General features: G+C 41.8%; 1 protein-coding gene and 1 non-coding gene across 5 annotated transcripts in view; one reads left to right on the forward strand and one right to left on the reverse strand.

Annotated features, from left to right (window-relative positions):
• Window positions 1–33: 33 nt before the first annotated feature.
• The window catches only part of HMGXB4 (HMG-box containing 4), a 31,559-nt gene continuing 9,177 nt past the window's right edge, over window positions 34–22,415 (reverse strand). For all 4 annotated transcript variants that reach the window (XM_059681682.1, XM_059681683.1, XM_059681685.1 and 1 more), the window contains 6 exons: window positions 10,135–10,216; window positions 8,881–8,945; window positions 7,796–7,901; window positions 7,170–7,339; window positions 2,852–2,974; window positions 34–2,359 (listed from right to left, as the gene is read on the reverse strand). In XM_059681682.1, the coding sequence (XP_059537665.1) occupies window positions 2,315–2,359; window positions 2,852–2,974; window positions 7,170–7,339; window positions 7,796–7,901; window positions 8,881–8,945; window positions 10,135–10,216 (591 nt within the window). In that variant the 3' untranslated portion in view covers window positions 34–2,314. The remainder of the gene's footprint in view (window positions 2,360–2,851; window positions 2,975–7,169; window positions 7,340–7,795; window positions 7,902–8,880; window positions 8,946–10,134; window positions 10,217–22,415) is intronic.
• LOC132228839 (U4 spliceosomal RNA) lies at window positions 15,725–15,867 on the forward strand. Its single transcript, XR_009451452.1, has one exon. It is a non-coding gene; the product is annotated as a U4 spliceosomal RNA (small nuclear RNA).

Genomic DNA, 22,415 nt, shown 5'->3' on the forward strand with positions numbered 1-22,415 from the left:
TTGGCAGCAGGGAAAAGATAGCTGAGACTGGACTATAAATATTAAAAATGTGATTTTTAATAATATAAGTACAAAATTTTATTTCTTTATACAACTGTAATGGAATTTGGATCAAACCACTAGGATTTATTTTAAAAACAAAAATAAAACAATGATATAAAAATTGCAAGAATGTCTGAATCCAAAGTTTTTTTTCTCCACTAGTACCAAATACCACAAGGTACAGGTTATTATACAAATGTGTACAAATTTTAAATACAAATACAATAGGATTGGATTTTAAAGGAAAACAAACAAAAAGCAGGTCTTCAGGATTTCATGAATGTATACAAATGACCATGGTAGGACTGACTTCTTTCGGTACTAAGCCATGTCTTCAAGGCCCCTCCTTGATACCTGTGTCAAACAGGAAACCTCCGTGGGTACAGATGAGGCATGGTACAGGTTCTAACACACGAAATCAAAACAAGATTTCTGTTCCTGATTTTGGTTCCCAAACATTCCCCTTTCCTTCTGTTTCCCCAATTAAATCTCAAAACTGCTCTGAGATGAGAAAGGCATTCAGCAGCCAGAATACCATTAAGAAACAGCCCCGCGACCGCTCTGGTGGGGAGAAGGGAAGGCATTCAACAGGGTGCGGGCTGGCTGCACTGTCCTCAAACCTCTACTTTGAGGCTGCGGAGCTCCGTGGAGCCTGGGGAGGAAAGTTCCCTCAGAGCTGGTGTTTGGCAGGGAAGCTCACACATTTAAAAAGAACCCTGAAGCGCTCAGCTGTCTTCTTTGGATCTAGGAAGCAAAAGTCTGGTTCTTTGGAAATGAGGGCAGCTGGGAATGAAAACATTCCTTTTTATTTACTTTCTTCACATTATTGAATTATAAAGAACTAGAATCCTGACATAATGATTCCTTTTTGAGGCACAATACCTTCAAATGCAGATGATTTGGAGTTTTAAGAGGAGGGAAGGGAGGAAGAAAGAACAATCTGTATCTTCCACATGCTGTTGCTGGTGGAGGCTTTTGTTATTAAATTATATATACAGAAATTTACAGGATAAATTAAAATCTAAGATTTTAAAGAGTTAAATACACATAATTAAAACACATTCACACGCGCACATAAATAAACCTACATGAGAATCAACTACTTTTTTTGCAATTCACTTATGTGTGGAATGCAGAACACTGTATCTGCCCACCAGGGGAGCCAATATGATGAACCCAAGAATCCCACTGGGCCAAGTTCATCTTCCACAGCCACCACGCAATTAAGCAGAACCTGTGAGGACTTGGTAGCTAAGCGAATGCTGCCAGATGGAAGATACCAGCTCTTCGTTCTGCAGGCCAAAGACTCTGCGTCAGCTCACAATGTATGCAGTTCAACTGGTGGCACGACAGCGTTACTCTCTTCAGGGCATTTTATGCTGCCAGGGCTCACAAAACTCCTTGGCCCCTACCGAGGCTGCCAATGATTACAATACACTGAGACATGGACACCTGTATCGCAGGAACTGGGCTGAACCCCCTACTAGGTTCACCTAAGCCAGTGGTTCTCAACCTTCTGGCCCTTTTAATACAGGTCCTCATGTTGTGACCCAACCATAAAATTATTTTCGTTGCTACTTCATAACTGTAATTTTTCTACTGTTATGAATCGTAACGTAAATATCTGATATGCAGGATGGTCTTAGGCGACCCCTGTGAAAGGGTCATTGGACCGCCAAAGGGATTCACGACCCACAGGTTGAGAACCGCTGACCTAAGCCATTGCAATAACTCTCAGACAGGAACGATTTTATCAGCTCCCACCTAAGACACTTCAAGTTGAAAGGCTTTAGCACTCTCAGTCAACTGGCATCTTCCCATAATCTTTCCTCTTACATTTCAGACTGTAAGACAGGTAAGGCAAATGGTCAGTGATGAGTCTGGAGGTACAACTGAGCTTGGGGAAAAAAATCACATTTTAGCTGTCCATAAAGAGATGCACTTGGCACCCAGAACAAGCCCCCAGCCCTCAAGTAACATTGATTTTTAAGGCAGATTGATCGATCCACCACAGGAGAAAAAAGAATCCCAAGCCCATTTTCATGCCAAGGTTTCCTCTTGGCTAAACCTTTGCCATTTCATAAAATTATTAAAAGCGAAGTAGTTACAATCCTATGTATATATTGTACATTATATATATATATATATTTATGTGTATGTATATAAAAATTTAAAACCTACACCCAGTGGCTAGTGAAGGGATCTGGAACGGTCATAATACACAAACCAGCAATGGGGTAGGCCAAGGTTTCCGTCCCAGGATTCTCTGCTGTCACAGCCCAGGCATGATGTAAGCGATGTTGTCTAGTGTGTTTGCCTGCAGAACAAGGGGAAAGGTTCAGCGGCAGAGTACTAAGCTTCGGTTCCCTGACCCCTATTTCTCTGTTCAGGGGACAGAGGTGAGACAGAAAAGCCAGAGTGTGAGAAAACGGGGAGGATGAAGATGGCATCCTGCGTCTGTTATGCTAGAGGGTTTTCTGCTGGCTTCTCCCATTGACAAGGACAAAAGAGGCAGAAGACTCCTGTACGTCTTAGTGTGGAACACACAGGAGACACAGGTGTTGCAGTACCTCAAGGGCTAGAATGCTTCCCTCCACAGGACTATTTTAGGGGATGGCATGTTTGGTTTCACTGAAAGCATGGCATGCTGAATGAGTTACACAGTATCACGTTCCTGGGCCCATAGGTGGAGGGAGCCTATATGCTAGATGCCAGGCAACCATAGGAACTTGTGCCTGACGGAGCTCTTTAAGACAGGGCCTCTCTGGCTCCCGAGGGTTCTGGCTCCAAAACTCCAAGGAAAACTCACCAAGACCTGTTTGGGACAGCCATTCAGTTCAGGTAGTTGTGTGGTCAGACACGCCAAGGGGCCGAGCGCACAGATAATGGAATCCAGAAGCACTGACAAACTGCCAGACACAGCCACCATGCCCTAGAAGGGAGAGCACAAGAGGGGCATCAGTTGTAACGGGAACCCCACTCCTGATGCTCTCTCCTCGTGTGGTTCATTTCCTCACTTTCTTTTTTTTAAAAAAAATATATTTTTATTGATTTCAGAGAGAAAGGGAGAGGGAAAGAGAGATAGATACATCAATGATGACAGAGAATCATTGATTGGCCGCCTCCTGAACACCCCCCACTGGGGATTGAGCCAGCAACCCAGGCATATGCCCTTGAATGGAACTGAACTTAGGACCCTTCAGTCCACAGGCTGATGCTCTATCCACTGAGCCAAACCAGCTAGGGCCATTTCCTCACTTTCTTTAAGTCTTAGGCAGTACTAGGAAACTAAGCAAAATTGGAAGGTATCTGCTTTGGGAACTCTGTAAGTTGTTTAAAAAGAAAACTTTTACAATACAATCACAGGTTTCTTTGCTATATTCCTTACTCATCTTACCCTCTATCCAACTTTGGGTTAGTCTTGAATAGTAGGGGAAAAGCCTGTATTTAGGAATAGTAACAAATGCCCTCCCTACTCTGGAGAGCGGCTGGGAAGACTGCGGAGGTCAGGCATGCAAAAATATTTTTCTTACGAGGCCACAAATATAGCTCAAATGCAACAACTGTGAGACTTCTACAGCCCTACACATTAGCATGCAATATAAACATGCACATACTTCTCCAAGTATGTGGCCTTTGATAGCTGATATCACTTTTCTGGGTTGATTTGTTTACTCTCAAAAAGAAGAAAATGTAGTCCCTTTTAACATCTTAAATAATTTATGCTGTCTGTATCTCTGTGATTCAGAGATAAGAAATAAGGCTGCTTGCTGCAAATACCCCTGCCCAGCTCTTGTATAATCCGCTTCAACTAGGAGTGCTGTGAGGCTACATCTCCTTGGAGGCTGCAGAGCAGGGTCCTGCCCAGACTGATTTCGGCCAGGCCTGCTGGGCTAGTCCACTCACTGTTTCTGTACTGGGCAAGCTGCTTCCTAGGCTGTACCCGTAAAGTAGACCACTAACAGCTCTGCAGCACAGAGGGGATTAAGTGAGACAACAGACAGAAGTACTTGGCTTGGTGCCTGGTTCATGATATGTGCTCAAAAGTACCAGTAATTATTACTATTACCAACAACTTAGACTCCAAAACTGCATTTCTAGCTGCCTGCTAGGCCTCTTAATTTTGGACATTTCTCAATTTCACTGCGCTACAATGAGAAAAAGGGACCCTTCTCCTATTGAAGCCACCATCATTCATACAACTGCCTAGTGTCAAGGCCTTGCCAGTACCAACTTTCCCTCCCCTAACCCTCTGGCCTAGTGTTTCCCATCGCTCACTTCCATGGGAGGCAGTGCGGGATGGGGTGAAGAGCATGGACCAAATTCAAGCTCTGCTTCACCACCTAGTTAATTAACCTCTAAGTCTCTGTTTTGTTTATTTCCTTCTGTAAAATCGGAGGAACAAAAATTCTGCCTCAGGAAGCCGCAGTGTGAATTAAGTGAAAGAATCCCTATAAAGCACTCTGAACCAAAGCTGGTTGAGTAACCATTCAAAGAAAATTAGCAAATTAGTAATATTATTCCACTACTTTTGCCTCACAGTTAATTATAGATAATATTTTATACAACTGTAATAGAATACTGACTCTCCTGATGGATTATAAGCAACTTGAGGGCAGGAACCATGTCCTATTCCTTTGTATAGCCTCCCAATAACTACTGGTGTTGCCCATACAGTAAGCTCCAAAACACTCACTGGCCCAGCTGCAGTGGCTCAGTGGTTGAGGGCAGACCTATGAACCAGGAAGTTACAGTTCCACTCCTGGTCAGGGCACATGCCCAAGTTGTGGGCTCGATCCCCAGTAGGGGGCGTGCATGAGGCAGCCAATCAATGATTCTCTCTCCTAATTGATGTTTCTATCTCTCCCTCTCCCTTCCTCTCTGAAATCAATAAAAATATATTAAAAACACACACACACACAAACCGTATGTGGGCCCCAATATACAAAAGAGCTAACAGATCTGGTTAAAGTGGGGGTGGGGGTCTTACCAGGCCTCCTTTAACCTGTTTCTGTGGGAGACCCTGAGGTTAGAAACAGACGTGCTCAGTTTTCCTGTTTGGAATCTCTCTCAAACATATCCATGAGACAAACTCTGCTATCTAGCCTTCCAGGTCCCCCTCCCAGAGCCTCTCACTCCCCGCCTCTCTCTGTTCTCCATCACTAGTCTGCCTCAGCGGGCACAGAACAACGGAATGAGGACAGGTTAGAAGTGACGCAAGCTGGGCTGGGTCACAAATCGTTGTGTAAACTGGTACTAGTCACTGCATTCAATTAGGCCTCAGGCATTCAATCTTTAAATGAGCAAATCCTATAAAATCAATGTTCCTTAAAGTGTAGAATGTAATTTCAGGTGGCATATAGGTGAACATTAATTACAGTGATAGAATCCATTTTGACGATTAGAAAAAAAAGAATATCACATTCATGATATTGAGGATATTGTGAAAGCATGCACAGATTTCTTTAAATAAAAATATAAAGTAAATAACAGTATAAGTGGTACATGAAAACTGCATCCTAATTGTGAGGATATACGCAGATGTTAAAGTCTCAGAAAAAATGGAGTAGAAGGTACATGGGAAAGACTGCTACAGGCAATGGGGCTTCTTTAAAGGATAAGGGAGATGTTCTGGAAATAGGTAGTAGAAATGGGCCACAATTCTGTGGTTATACTAATGCCCACTAACTTTTTAAAATGTGAATTTATGGTAAGTGAGTTACATCTCAATTAGACTGTTATATAAAAAAACCAGACTAGAGATTCTGCAAAATTCTTTCCCTTTTTTGGTCATGATGTATGTGTAATTCAGCAACTGCTCACAGAAGCTGGCTTCTTATGATTTGCTAATTTATGTTCTCTTTTTCCAATTAAATTGGAAGTTTCCTGATGGTAGGAAATAATAAGGAAGCTATTCAGATTTTCTATAAGTAATGCATTATCCTCAACAAATACTTGTTAAACTAAATGGAAATATGAAGAAAAATCTGGAATATGGCTATCATTTTAAATTCTAACCTTTTAGAAAATATACAACATCTAAATGAGTATCTACAGCCATTCAGACATCAGCCTACATGAAAGGACTCTAGTTGTTTTGCCGTATCTAGACATCTAGAGTAGACTATGTTCTAACTTCTAACTGCTAAATTTTTTAAACTAGTCAAAGAACTTAGATCTTGTGGCCATTGGCATTTTATTTGTTGAATAATAATTCAACTTTCACATAGAAGCAAATTAATGGTTCTATATTCCTACACTGATTTTTCAGCTTAAAATGGCTTCAGTGGCTGAGACTGATTTCTTTGCTCCACTAGTAGAACCCAGTGGAAAACTGAAATACTATGCTGAGTTAGCCAAGGGGGCAATACAATTAGAAATGGAGTATGGTAATAGAAATGGAATATGACAGCTTTGCAGGTTAAGTGATTTTGAAACTGAAAAGGACCAAGATCTCCCGAGGGCACACTGCACTGTGTAATTCAATCACAGCGCAGAGTAATGAAGAGCTTAAGAACCTCAATTTCCCTATTTGCTACCTATTCTCATAGAGGAACTCTTTTTTAAAAAAAATTTAATTTATTCATTTTTTATTTTATTTTAAAACCCGTATGGTTTTATGAACCGGTGTCTCCCAATAAATTCAACGGGGTGGGGGGTGGGGGGTGGGGGGGGAAGAGAGAGGGAAAAAAGTAGAGGAACTCTTAATCCTCCATACAACCTAATCCATCTGTTGAAGACCTTGCTGGAAATGTACAGAAAAACTCAAACTGTCTTAGAACTACAAGTGATCAAAACTTCCATGGGATTTGTACTCAGTTTTCCCACTGCATTTAAAAAATAGTAAGTTATAGGGTTATATGTCAATTGTATCTTAATAAAGCTGGGGGAAAGTACAGGTTATTTGAATTTCTTTTTGTGCCGCTGCTTCAATAGGATGGGGTTAGTGTAAACTTTGATTCCAAATCTCCAGATGTTTCTATGACTATATGTCTTCTTTATCACTGCATCCTAAACACCTGGCATAATCTAGCATACAGCAGCTGCTCAATGCATCTATGTGGAACGAACGGATGAACTCAAATTCTATCCGACACTGGAGTCACGCTGTGGACGGCTGTGCTCACCTCTGTTTCCTGCAGGCGGTGTCCGATGAGGCTGAGGGACTCTCCCAGCAGCTGCAGATGAGCAGCAACATCAATGGGCTCTGTCTCAGGGGCTTTGGCCGGGGAGGCTGGTAACAGCATGGTGGTGGGCGGGGACTTCTTTTGGGGTGACAGCACTCCTGCAGAGGAAGCTGAGAACAGAGACGAAATAGAGAGCCCAAGCTTCCGATGGCCTTGAACACCACAAAAATGTCCTTCCTGATTTTCCCTGTTTGGGAGCTATGCCAGGTATTAGCACAACTATGGACTGTGGGCCTAATCTGGCCCATGACCTGTTTTTGTATGGTCTTGAGGTAAGAATAATTTTATATTTTTAAACGGTTGTAGATAAAACAAAGAATATGTCACAGAAAAAGCACTTGGGCCTGCAAGGCCTGAAATATTTTCTCTCTGGCCCTTTACCGAAAAAGTTTGCTGACTTCTGATTTATGCTTTCTAAATGCCTTTTCAACCTATAATGTTCAGTAATAAAACCTGGGTATCAAGCTCTGCTTCTAATGTAGGCTGCTCTCCCAATTTCTCAGAGAGGCAGCAGAATTTACAGTGCTCCGGGGAAAAGCAAAGCAGGAGAGGGATGTGGCCACTACCTTTTACTTTCATGGAGCCTTCTGAGCTGGATGCTTTTCTTTTCACAGTTGTAGCTTCTGCTTTGTTTTGTTTGTGTTGCAGATATTGAGCTTTTTGCTTCCAAATCTGCAAAATAAAATCAATCAAAAAGTAAAAGTAAAAGGGAAAGCAGTCATGGAAGAGTAAAATAAAGAAACGAGAGGGGACAGTGCAGAGGGTTGATGCTAACTCTCAAGCGGAGGGCCACTGGGCAGGCACAGACACTGATTGCTGTCCGAACTTAGAGCACTGCAAACATTCCTCAACGCTAATGGTCAGATCTCAGCATTGATTTTAGATCTCTAAGATCACAATGTAAAATCATGGAGTATACATCTGGCTGGTATAATGTCCATGTGGTTTAAATATTTCTTCTAACTTGCTAGTTGGCAATACCAATAGTAGGTTAACATTGATGTGAAAAATAGAAACTAAAGATAAGCTACCTAGGTCAGAAATATTTTGGTTGTTTTACCCAGAGGAGCTATACCTTAAAGCACGGTGGTAATTCTAATTCCTAGACTGCCTTCGTATCAGCCTACTGGAAAGTGACTATGACTCAGTCATGATAGTTATCACAGTCTCATTAGCTTCTTCACAGTACGGGACATTATCTGGTAGTGGGTGATGAGGATGATGGCCTGGAACCTGGCTCCCTAGTAAACATAGTCCCATAGTTTTATTATTTGCAGTGACTATTAAGTGGATGCCTTTCCTCACTTCTCAGACCATGGGCTGACTAGTAGGTGTTTGTAGTAAAGGGATTTTTTCTTTTAACAGTTTAATCACTGTCCAAGTTAGGTCACCTTTTGGCTCAAATGTAAGACTGTTGCAAAAAAAAAAAAAAATTAGAAGAGGTTAGAAAAAACAGCCTCCGTGCAGCTAAATTTTACCCAGAGTACACTGTCACCAACCAGAGTTAATGCCCTCTACTAAGCCATTTTTCATTGACTTGTCATTGTTTCACTATTTCAGTGTTCTTTGCCTGGGTGGTCTATGGGAGAATCATACATTTGAGAAGGCATCAAGCAATTAAAACAATATGTTTGTAATAAAGTGTACTTACCAGTTTATCCTTTTCTGGCAATTGCTTCCACACCTCAGCCAGTTTTTTACTAAGTTCCCCAAAATCTGTCAAAAAATAGTAAAAAGCTCAATAAAATAAAGGTTTAACTATCAACAAAACAGAAGATTGATGAGAGCAAAAACTGGGAAAAGTTTCTGAAAATCAGATCCAAATAGCACAATATTCTTTCAGAAAACCAAACCAACCCAAACCAAACCCCACCAGTTTTCTTTTTTAAAATATATTTTTGTTGATTTCAGAGAGGAAGGGAGAGAGATATCAATGATGAGAGAGAATCATTGATCGCTGCCTCCCACACGCCTCCCAACTGGGGATTGGGCCTGCAACCTGGGCATGTGCTCTTGACCAGAATCGAACCAGGGACCCTTCAGTCCGCAGGCCGATGCTCTATCCACTGAGCCAAACCAACTAGGGCCCACCAGTTTTCTTGATTCTTTTTTATAGGGAAGGGACCCCTGTGGTGGTCATGAGGTGGACTCAAATCCTCTCGCATCTCCTCTCTAGGGATTTGTTCGTTAAGCATCTTTCTGGTGTCTTTGAATTCGATCCCACAATCCAGGGCTTATCAACTTAGGTTAAAGAAAATATGTGCTGTAGAAGTTGAGGAAGGATGTTAGATTTTTCCTGAATTTCTGAGAGCTCGGTACCAAGAAGAATTTCCCTGCGGCCGCTGAGAAGCATCCTCCAGAGGCGTGTGCTGCCCTTGCACCTGCCCGGCAAGGTCAGGCTTTGCTATGGTCCTTCACATGTGCCTCCCAGCACCGTGATGAGAAATTCGGGAAACTATTTACATCTCAGGCAAATCAGATTTATGGAGGTTAAGTGCCTGTCCAAGGTCTGTGGTGCAGTGTTTCTCTCACCTCACTAACTTCTAATACACAGACAAATGTGACAGTATAAGTCATCTCACAACTGCACACCCAAGGGCAGTTTAAGGAAAAGGTCAACTGTAGAATCTTGGAAATAAGCAGCTGCACATTTATGTACTGAGCTTCATAATATTTAATTTTACTGCTTTCCATTTTATGAACTTAAGAGATATAAATGAAAAGCTTATCACTTTTATGGTTGGGGTGAACTAAGACAAAATCTAGAGTGACTTGCAGATTTGGGGGGAAAAATGAGATTTGGGTTCCTGTAACACTAGGGGAGAAGCTGCCTCCTGACTGAATTAACTGCCCTGCTTCCGAGGTGCACGTGGAAAGTGGAAACGAAGATGAGCAATGTTCTTACCTATGCCGGGATGGTCAGCCACGATGGTCACGCGGTACTCCTTACAGAACACCTGGTAGGCCGACATGTTCTTCTTTTTTGGCTGGAGCCACATGAGAACAGAACAGGGTTGATCAGAACACAAGTAACTCTGAATCTAACATCCTTTTCCATCCAGGAAAGCGTACTAAACTACTAACCAGCTTTCCCAGAGAGGATCATTAACTTAATCCCTGCTTCTTATCATCAATACTGAGATGACTATCAGTAATGCTTAGGAGGTAAAAGCACATGCTAACTCTTTTTTAGATGTTTCAGACTGCTGCAGCTGTGCGGTAATTACTTGTAAAGCCCCCAGCCTTCCTGTGTACAATCTCATATTATGTATTCTTTCAAAACTGAGTGCTGAACAAATTCTTTACCTCTCCCGGGATGTCACTTTTCTCATCTTTGAAATAACAACCACATAATTTCCTTTTAAACTGTGAAAGCCAAGAGCCAAATCTATGTTCTTTTGTTCCTCTGCATTTGATTTCTAATCTTATAATTTTCCTGATCCTGCTTTTACTGTCACTTGTAGTCTACCATTATGTCATTGTTCACATTCTTGTGGTTCAGGTGAGGTAAATAAATAACAAGAGAATTCTTTGGTAGTCAAGGTAGGATGAACCTCTTTCACTCCAACAAACTACTTTGTACTACTTGAAGTATGTTTGCTCTTCACTGGATTATGACAATTCCAAGAGCAAAGCATGGTTTTCGAGAAACAGCCAGTTCAATGAGGGATATTTAAAACAAAAGATGACATATTCCTATGCATTCCATTTTACAACTATCCATAGACAGAGGGGAAAAGGTTAAGTTTCCCTACCTGAAAAGATTCATTAGGTAGCACCTGTCTAAACCTTTCATTTGAGGACAAGAAAAGGGAAACTCAGAAAGTAGTGATTTGTGTGTAGTTATGACTACAACTAAACTAAGTGATAACACCAGAATTGAGTACCACCTAGGTAGCCTGGGCTATGCATTTTGGGGCAGTGAAAGAAAGAAAGTTGCTTCCTTACAGAAGAAGTTACTATTTAAAAAGAAAAGATTATCCCTTTATAATCTTTATTCAATAAACTGAGATGTGTTTAGCATGCTTTCCTTTAAAACTTCGTCTGTAAGCATCGAGTTATGTGGATCAGTCCTCCATCTGCTCCCAACACAGTCCTTCCTGTCCTGCAGTTATGATGATGAATGTTTGGTGCTTGAAAAGTTACTGGGAACTTTTGTTTGTCTTAAGTGTCCAATTTTATGATAAAAGCAAACCAACAAACAACACAGTCCTGTTTCTTGACTTCAGAGTTGCGTATTGTTTTAACCTGAGTGTACACTTTATTCACCTTACTTTTTAATGTTGTTTCCATAAAATAATTACCCTCAAAGGCCAAAGACTGGCAGAGACTGATGACAATAAAAAGCTTATGTGATGGCTCTGATTTTAATTCCAAAAGGAATTCTAATTTTTGATGGGTGACAAATGGGAGGGGATTGGAGGATAGGTGAAAAAAGGGAAGGGATTAAGAAGCACAAATTGCTAGTTATAAGAACAGTCATGGGATATAAAATACATGTAGCATATAGTGAATAATATTGTAGTAACTACACATGGAGTCAGATAGGTCCTAGACTTATCCGGGGGATCACTTCCTAAGTTACACAAATGTCTAATCATTATGTTGAATACCTAAAATTAATATAATACTGTATGTCAAATAATTGAAAAATTAAAAAATAATGAACAAAAGCAATTCTGAAACCATTCTGAGGAACAGAAACTTTCCTGATAGCTTTCAAAGTAAGTGCTTTCAAGGAGACAGCAAGCACTTCTTTGGATATGAAAACTGTGGCATGTTTGTTACAAATTCAGCTTCAAAAGTTTTAAACTAATCTTTTTAAATAGCTTAGCCATAGGCCTGCCAATTACTGGAGTACATGATGAAAGAATTTGTGGAAGTCTATACTTAACCACATCTTTTTCAACTATAGAATCAATCTCACTATTAAATATTGACAATAGAAAGAGTATGTTCTTGAGAGAGTTCATAGCTCATTTGGTCATACTTTTAAACATGCATGGAGTTTTAACAATGTTTTCTCAAACACTATATAATACTGTAAAAGTTTTCATACTCCCTATTCCCCCAGGCTATAACATAAAATTAAAACTTTTCAAAATTAAACACAGCTCCTGGCCAATATATTAGCTCCAAATCCACTTAATAAAGAAAAGGTTCCTCTTAAAACTCTTCTAAAGGACTTTATTCAGTTATGTAGAAAATAAACTAGCATTTACTGAGTACCTGCACTGGGAAGGGTGAGTAGTTAAGAGGATGAGCTCACATTCTAAGGCAGTTAAGCAGCACAAAATAGTGGAAAACACATTAACTTTAGAGCTTAAAGGCCCGCCATCTTTCCCCAGCTTTCCCTTTTACTAATTATTTGATCCTGAATAAAACATATAAGAAGTGGAGAGCTCTTCTTACAGGTGATAGAGACTTTAGGAAAGATTTCAAAGGCAACACAAAAAAATTACCTATCAAAGTATTTTGCCATTCATCGATATTTATAAAAGCCCAAGTGGCCCTAACCGGTTTGGCTCAGTGGATAGAGCATCGGCCTGCGGACTGAAGGGTCCCGGGTTCGATTCCGGTCAAGGGCATGTACCTTGGTTGCAGACACATCCCCAGTGGGGGGTGTTCAGGAGGCAGCTGATCGATGTTTCTAGCTCTCTATCCCTCTCCCTTCCTCTCTGTAAAAAATTAATAAAATATGTATATATTTTAAAAAAAAAAAGCCTAAGTGACTGTTCGACTGGTAGCTATGACGCGCACTCATCACCAGGGGGCAGATGCTCAACACACAGGCATAGAAACATGGAACAGACTGATGAATCTCAGAGGGAAAGGGGGAGAGGAAGAGATTAACCAAAGATTTTATATGCATACTAGAGGCCTGGTGCACGGATTTGTGCACCGCTGGGGTCCCTCAGCCTGGCCTGTGGGGATCGGACTGAATCTGTGCACCGGGCCGAAACCGGTTTGGCTCAGTAGATAGAGCGTCAGCCTGCGGACTGGAAGGTCCCAGGTTCGATTCCGGTCAAGGGCATGTACCTGGGTTGCGGGCACATCCCCGGTGGGAGATGTGCAGGAGGCAGCTGATCGATGTTTCTCTCTCGTTGATGTTTCTGACTCTCTATCCCTCTCCCTTCCTCTCTGTAAAAAATCAATAAAATATATTTAAAAAAAAAAAAGAAAAAAAAAAGAATCTGTGCACCGGGCCTTTGACATCCCCTGACAGGTCCTGGATCACAAGAGGGCACAGGCCAGGCGGAGGGACCCCACTGGTGCACGAATCCATGCACCAGGCCTCTAGCTTATTAATAAATATTAGAGTATCCACTTTCTGCCAGATATTGGGAATCAGACACACAGATCAATATATCCTGGTAATAGAATGTGACAATGTTATAGGGAAAGTACTGGATGCTACAGGAACATGTAATAGGAGCATCTCACCTAATTAGCCTCTGGAGGAAGTGACATTTAACCCAGGCCTGAAAACTGGGTAGAATTAGCCAGATGAAGAGAGGTCAAGAGTGTTCTAGGCAGAGGGAACATGTGGTAACTCTCCTCAAACAGAGGTGAGAGATGACGTCAGAGTTGCAAGCAGAGCCACAGATGGATGCCTTGTAACCTATGTATTATAGCAAGCATGTCAAACTCACGGGCCACATGCCACATGCCTCATTTATTTGGCCCGTGTTAGCCTTTGACATGTTTGTATTACAGTATGAACCAACAGAAGCGATTCAAGTAGTCAAGCTTTTCAAGCAGGAAGTGACATGGCCAAATTGCACTTTAGGGCCGTGGAGAAGAGCCTGGAGAGGAGTAAGAGCAAAGGTGGGGAGACCACGCGGGGGGCTGCTGCAATAGTGCCAGGGGCGGGTGAGGATGGCCTACAGCCAGGACAGTGAGGTTGGAGGAGAGCAAATACATTGGAAAAGAGGGAGAAGCAGCAGGGTGGGTCAGAGACAGTGTGGCAAAACGGAGAGTGGGGTTTTGGAGGCCAACAGATCTAAGTTAGCATCCTGATCATACTCTTTACTAGTTACACAAATTACTTCATTTCCCCGAGCTTTAGTCTCCCTATAGGTCAAACTTGGAAAGTGCCATTTTACTCAAAGGTGGGAATGAATCGGACAGTGTTGGGCACTTCAGTAGGTACTCAGTAATATTATTTATGTGGTAGGCAGGAATCCAGGATGGCTCCCACGACTTCCGCCCCCTGGTTTACAAGCCCTGTCTAATGCCCTCCCCTGGAGTGTGGGCAGGACGGTGACTGCAATGGGATATTGACTCCCACGATTATTTCACGTGAGATGGCAGGTGGAATTAAGGTCCCCAGTGAGTGAATCCAAGCCAGTCATTACGATTATGCAGTGTGGGCCTGACCTGGTCAGGTGAGCCCATGAAGGAAACAAGATGCAGCGCAGACACGCTCCTGCTGGCCTTGGCCTTGGAGGAAACAGGTGCCATGAGTTCCACAACGGCAAGAAGCTGAACGCTGCCAGCAACCCGAAGGAGCCGCCAACTCTTGGAAGGGGCCCTCGTCTCTCAGGTGAGAGCCTGGACAGGGCTCTCGGGCTCAGTCTGCGAGAGCCTGAGCAAAGCCCAGTGGAGCCCTATCTGGACTTCTGATCTACAGAATTGGGAGGTCATAAAGAAATGCTGTTTTAAACTGCTGAGTCTGTGGTAATTTGTTATGCTACAATAGAAATCTACTATGAGTTCTTTTCTATTCCCTGCCTTTTTCAAAATAGAACTTGTGGCATCCAAAAAGCTAATACAAGCTTTTTCACACATAGAAAACAGCAACACGGCCTTTACTTTAAACTTTTCATTTAAATAGTAAAGGTCCCATTTTCACTCTTCTGTTGGTGAAGCCAGCCCTATTGAAGGAGGTTGGAGTTCTGGGTGCTGCTTCTCCTTCATTAATTTTGTGGCAGCTTCACATCCCCAAATGCTTTAAGTGTTCTAATAAGACACAATGGAGCAGCACTACACACACAACACACCAAGCTTCCCCAAGTTCTATATTCAAGGGGGGGGTGGGGGGGTGGGGGAGGGAGAGAGGGAGAGAGAAAGAGAGAGAGAGAGAGAGAATGAGAATATGCGTGAGGGCTGGACTGACCAGTCTGGGTGATTCCGCTCCAAGTACCTATTCCTTGGCGTGTGAAAGAGGATAAATCTGCTTTCCCCAGATAGTTCCTGTACGTCTCTCTCAGGGTGTACAACTCACTACTAATCAAGAGTAGCTAACGTTAAAAATAGTAAAATGATGGCTCCTGCAAATATGCCAATGACTTCCCTGGTGCAGAAGATAGGAAACCTAGCTGCATTGGGCTGGCATTCTGTCGGACTCAGACCCTGCTGGCCTTCACTGTGGAGTCTTCCTGGGGCATCTTCAAGGGAAACTCTGACTAACAGCTTCCACCTTATGTGCTGACCTTAGAAACTAATCATTGCACAAGATGCAACTTCAGCCTGTGCACTAAAGTTCCAAATTAAGCTTTGCGCAGTGGCAGTATCGTAGCCAATGAGGTTTATCCGAGGCGCGATTATTGCTAATTGAAAACTTTTCCCAAAGTTCCAAATTAAACTGGTTAAAATTTTCCCAGGGCACAGACATTTTTATAAATTAGTAGTTAAAAACACACAAACAATGGATGATTCTACACATACAAAACTTCCCACGAGATTCTAAATCAGCCGTGGGCAAACTACGGCCCGCGGGCCGAATCCGGCCCATTTGAAATGAATAAAACTAAAAAAAAAAAAGACCGTACCCTTTTATGTAATGATGTTTACTTTGAATTTATATTAGTTCACACAAACACTCCATCCATGCTTTTGTTCCTTCCCTCCGGTCCAGTTTAAGAACCCATTGTGGCCCTCGAGTCAAAAAGTTTGCCCACCCCTGGTCTAAATGAAAGGCCAGTTATTTCCAGTCAGACTTTCTCATGCAAGTATTGCAAGTGATCCACAGTGGATCTGGAATAACATGAACTGCCCTTTAATAAAATGTTAATATTTTGAAAACTTGGATACATTAGTATTAATTGTAGCAAATAACTTGTAACAAGTCCACTTACTGTGACTCACAATGTTGTAATTTTACAGCCAGAACATCCTTTTAAATGTTTGATGACATTTGTTGCCGGGAGCCGGTTCATCCTTGCTGTTTCAAGGGACCTGGCATATATGGCATACTGTTCTTAATATGTTTGCTCACCTTCTTGGCACTATGTGTTTTAACCAAGGTCACCTCTCAGAGAAAGGTTGTTTCCCCAGGTAGGGATTTTCCCCTGAAGTTAGGGAGGGAATAAAACCCTTTAACTAAGTGCCAGGCGGGTAATTAATCACTTTAACTACGAACAATCATGCTTAAGCTACATAATCTTTACTCCCTGGAATGGAGATAAGAAACGCCTTAACCTTTGGAATAGAGATTGATAGGATTGAATCAACTGGTATAAATACAGATGTAACAAGACAGCAGGAGACAGAACTTAGAAGACAGAACCTACACACAGAATCTAGATACAGAAACCTAGACACAGAACCTACACAGAACCCACACAGAACCCAGACAGAACCTACAAACAGAACCTAGACACAGAACCTACACAGAACCTAGAGACAGAAGAACTTCGCTGGAGAGAACATGGCAAAAGATCCTGGATAGAAACTGGCCTCAGAACCTAGAGACAGAACCTAGTGAGAGAACATGGCAAAAGATCCTGGACTGAACCTGACTACAGAAATTGGCAAGAGAACCTGACTAGAACCTGGTTGGAGAACCTGGCTGGAGAACCTACAGAACCTGGCAATAGAACCAGGCAAGAGACCCCAACCATGCTGATCAACTGAATGCTGCCTCTGTGTCATTCCTTCTTCGCCGACTCCATCCACACCTTCGGGGACCCCTGCACCTGCTGGGGCTGGACCCCAGCAATTTGTCACAGTATCAAGATCTTTCAAAGAGCAACTTCTTAATGCTCTTTATAAAACAGTCCTGCTTAATTAACTCTTTGGGGTCTTAGACTCTGAGAATATGATAAAAACTACTCTTCAAGCCTTCTCATGACTCTAGTTTAAAAATGTCTTTTAAAGGATAAACTTTCTGAGGGTTAAGTAAAAACATAATTTAGAAATCTTAAAAATACAACTTGGCTTTCTTCTGCTGATGAGAGGGTCTGATCTCTTCATTAATATGAATAGTGTAGGAGACATCTATGGAAATTAAGCCTTTTAACAACCACACTAGGTGGTGCCATCATCACTGCCATTTTAAACACGAGGAAACGGAGATCCATAGTCATATATCAATGGAGTGGCAGGGCCAGCATCTGAACTCAGACAGTCTGGCTTTGGAGCCCGTACTCATAACCATGACAACTGATGCTCTTGCGAATGAACTGGACTGAGATCCCTAAGTCTGATCTGGCTAAAGGACAGGGTGCAAAGTAAGGTTTTCACACCAAAGCTTTTATTTTGACCATTCTGAATGGAAATCTTTCTAAAATATATGCTGTACTTCTGCTATCTCTCATAATATACCTGTCTACAATTTAAATACTTTCTGTATAGTGGAAAGAGAATGGACCCTGTCATCAGAAAAACCTGGGTTCAAATTCCTACTCTGCCACTAAATAGGTGTGTGTCCTGGGGCAGGTAATATCACTTTTTTGGGCTTATTTCTGTGAAATGGAGATAATATTGACACTTCATTGGGTTCTTGTAAAAATTCAGATATACCATAGATTAAAAAACTTAGTGTCGTGCTGAGAACACTAGAGTAAAACCTCTACAAATATAGCTATTACTATTGTAATTTACTAATTCTTACTCAGCTCTACCTTCTTCCTTAATTCATCTTTGGCCTCAAGATTCGGCTCAGATGACAGCTCCCCCAGGAAACCTTCTCGAACACCTCCAGGCTCTCCGCATGCTCCCTCAGCACCTGTCTCTGCTGAGGTCCATCACACGGAACACTTTCCAACCTCTCTTACTACACCCAAGACTGACACTATCCCGCTCATGCTTGTCCACAGCACCTGGCAAGTGCCTGGCACAATGCCTGAGTACCGAGTAAGACCGACCGACTCAGCTGTGCATGAAAGGCCAGTGTGCACTCATCTGTATTACCTCATCCGATCTTCACAGCACCCTGTAGGTGCAGTAGCTGAGTGCCAGAGCGCTATTCCACAAAGAGCAGGCTCACGTGATTCATCTCTAGGTGATGTTCCTTCCCCAGCACCCCTGAAGTGCTCCCAGAAGCTGCAGGAAACTCACTTTATAACATCTGCTTTTGCTCCTTAGAGACCCTGTTTTGGTTCTTAACTATTTCCAAATAGGTGAGATAGTGCAGTGTTTGCTTCCTAAAAGCAAAAACAGAGCAAAACAAAAACAAAACCATAAAAGCATAGTTTCCTTGTTTAGTCTAACGTGATTGGTGGTTGAAAAAGTTTTAAAAAGATGCTTTCATTTTACGCTTTTGAAGAATTCAGGATGAAATCAACAGTAATTATAAAACAACTATTTACTGAGCTGAGCCTTGTGCTAAGTGTGTTACGTGTATCACCTAATTTAGTCTTAATAACCTCATTTGAAGTGAGGAAACAATCTTAAGAGGACAAGGCTAAAGTAGCAGAACAAGAATCTAAGTCTGCTGAATTTGAGTCCAAGCTCTCATATTTCATCATATTCTGCCTCTTTAATTTAAAAACATCTTTACATACGTCTTAGTAGGACTAATCTCAGACAGCAGCACACTATATTGATTTCCTCTGACCTAAAACCAACCTACTTTTAGCTTTGTCAAAAGGTATTATGGCACTGGGTAGCCATCTCTTAAAGTTTTAAAAAGGCATGTGGTAGAATGGAAAGAGTACAGGTTTGGGGTTAAAGAAACCCATGTTAAAATTCTGGCTCCACGTCTTTTCAGCTTTCCCCTCTGCCAAATGGTACCTATCAGTCAGGACTGCTATGCATGTAAAATGCCTAGGAAAGCCTGGCACATAGCAGGCACTCATAGATGGTAGTTACTAGCTTTCACCACTTACTGCTGATGTTCAGCTTCAGTCTTACCAATGGAGAATGTATATACAACCATCACAAGTCTAATTATAGCTCAGACTGTAGCTTAGTAAATTGGCAACAATGCCTGGGTGTGCCAGGCAGTAGGACACCTGGTTAGCCTTAGTTTGCTTAGAGAAAATGTAGACATTCTGGAAACATACAGATAATTAAAGGACACCTCTCTGAAGTGGCAACATTATTTTGAGTGATAGTGGATAGGCTTTGTTGATTTAATAAAACTTTGAAATGTTACCATGTCCTGTGCTTCCTATATACACACAAAAACTTCCACTCTAATGGGATGATCTTTAAGGGGAGTCATTAAGATACTACCATGTGATGAATCTTGCAGAGAATAACCCTGCTCACATTTGCAGTGAGCTCTTTTATTCACTAGTTACGATCAGTGAACAATGTTTTATGGTACATCAGCCACTTGTATTTCCTGAATAAATGGAAAACAGCACAAATGAGCAAACAGATACACCAGAGGAAGTTATATATTAAAGAGTAATCATGGATAAGTAACACAAGGAATGCTCAAGGCTGCCCAGTGAGTTCAGCTGAGTATGTCAGTAAATAGTGAACGTATAATCACTTTTCTGTACTTAAGAGAAATACATTCAGGAAAGTAAGATCATGCTTTTCTACTTTTCTGGCTACTAGCTTTGTAGAAAAGTCATGTTTGGGAGGAACGTTTCTTGTTTTTGACACCAAAAATGTATACCCTTCTTAATCTTAAAATTTGATTGTTTTAGAATTTCTCTTACTTGGTATATATGAAATTTTTCCTTTAATTAAAAACTGCTGTGCTCAAAAAAAATATTACCATGTGATTTCTCTGTTCCTTCTTAGAAAGCAAGATTCAACAACAAAGATACAAGCAAGCAAGCAAGAACACCCACCTCCCAAATAGAACTCAACACTGAAAATGTTTCCTGTCACTAGGGAGATAGTCCAATTTCCCTCCTGTGTATCAGTCAAAATTCTCCAGTAAGAGTCCCACCCCTGCTGCCTTCGCTGCTCACTATCCCTTGAACTCCGCCCATCTGGCTCCTATTTTTCCCCACCACACGTAACAATTTGTCCTCTCCAGCATGAGACCGTCTACTCTGAGACTGCCTGTCTTCTCCCTTCCGTGACACTGACCCCTCTCTGGTTTTCCTCCCACACACCTGCTCCCCCTTCCTTCGCCAGTGCTCTCAGGTGAGTGTTCTGTAAGATTCTGCTCCGGGCTCTATTCCCTCCGGTCCACTCACATATTTCATTCACTGCACAGGAGCACCCAACTTCTAACCCTAGTTTCAACCATTCTACTGAATCCTAGGCCTCGCATTTCCACTACTCTCTGGAAATTCCAGTGAGATGATTCTAACAACTAATATTTATGACCTGTCCACTAATGTGTAAAAGACATGTACATGAGAAGATACTGAAACTGTGAATTACTTTGAGCTAGTAATTCCCAAGGTTTCTGACAGATGTCAAGTACTGCTGTTTCTTTAGAAAATTTAATGTATTTAAAATATCTAATGGTGCCCCTTTGAGTTTGCTATGGCACCTTGCCACACTGAAGCCCTAAACACATCCCCACGCATCATCTCATTCGGTCTGTATGGGTCCTATTCGGGCAGTGATGGCGAACCTTTTGAGCTCGGCATGTCAGCATTTTGAAAAACCCTAACTTAACTCTGGTGCCGTGTCACATATAGAAATTTTTTGATATTTGCAACTATAGTAAAACAAAGACTTATATTTCTGATCCTAACTTATCTTCTCCCAAACCAGCCAGTCTTCTTGCTTCCTACTTTGCTTACAGCCCTGGTCATAGACTCTAAGGGAGAAAGGGGACAGAGGCCTTCAGCATTTCTACAGTTGGCTCTCCAGTCTCTGCTCACTGTAGACTGAGGGAACAGGATTCCTGAAACATTTCTGTCTAGGTGGACTTTCAGGTAGTTCTTTTTTATACTGAAACAAAACCCAGGACAGGATATTTGTTTAAAGCTTCAGAGAAGTTTAAAAAGCATGGTATGTGTCCCATAAATATTTGTTGGATAAATTATTACATTCAAAGTCTGACAGCTTCAGGTTTGGACAGTCACAATCAAATACTGATTCATAAGAAGACTTTTGCCCTGACTATAATTCTTTTTCACTAGCAACTGCTGGCCAATTGGGGGAAATTACAAATAACTCCCTACCACTGAGGAGATTATAATTTTATTTTCTAAGGTACTTAGGTTCAAAACCTTAAGGGACATCTTTATGCTCACTTGTATTTCTGGCTTCCCAGATCCAAGCCCAGTGGCCAGATGTCACTTTTCCCTTCAGTTGCTCCTGAACCTGTCTCCCATTTTATTTCTATCAGCTTTGACAACTGATTTTGGACTAGAATAAGCTTCTGGGTTGTCTGTCTCAAGTCGCTCTTCAGTCTAAACCACCTGGTACAGCTCTATCATTTTATTCTGAAATTATAATTTAGAGCAGTGGTCGCCAACAGGTGGTCCGCAGACCACTGGTGGTCTGTGAGGTCCGAAAGGTTGGCGACCACTGTTTTAAGGAAACCTTTAAAAGCGGTCGCCAACCGGTGGTCTGTGAGGTCCAAAAGGTTGGCGACTGCTGATTTAGAGCATATCTACACCCTACTCATAACCCCAAAGTGTCCACTGCCAAATCCTTTATTTTGGAATTTAAAACTCTCTGCCATTTGCTCCCAACCTGCGTTTTTTAATACATGTTTTCATCGACATAGTCACTTATTTGCCATATCACAAAATGCTTACCAAGGACATAAAGGAATTGAAGGCACTATTAAGGTGACTAAAACAGCCCCTGCCGAGTTAAAACACCTGTAAGAATCTAATAGTCTTTAACAGGGGAAATGGAACATGTACAAAGATGGCAGTAAGTGTAATAAGGGAGAAATAGCAAGGTGTTATGAGAGTTCAGAAGTTAATTCTGGTCCCGGCTGGGTCGGTCAGTTGGTTAGAGTGTCCCGATATGCTAAGGTTGTGGGTTCAATCCCCAGTCAGGGCACATACAAGAAACAACCAATGAATTGATAAATAAGTAGAACAACAAATCGATGTTTCTCTCTCTCTCTCTCTCTCTCTCTCT

This window comes from Myotis daubentonii, chromosome 2 (assembly GCF_963259705.1).
Source record: "Myotis daubentonii chromosome 2, mMyoDau2.1, whole genome shotgun sequence".
In the NCBI taxonomy this organism is placed as follows: Eukaryota; Metazoa; Chordata; class Mammalia; order Chiroptera; family Vespertilionidae; genus Myotis; species Myotis daubentonii.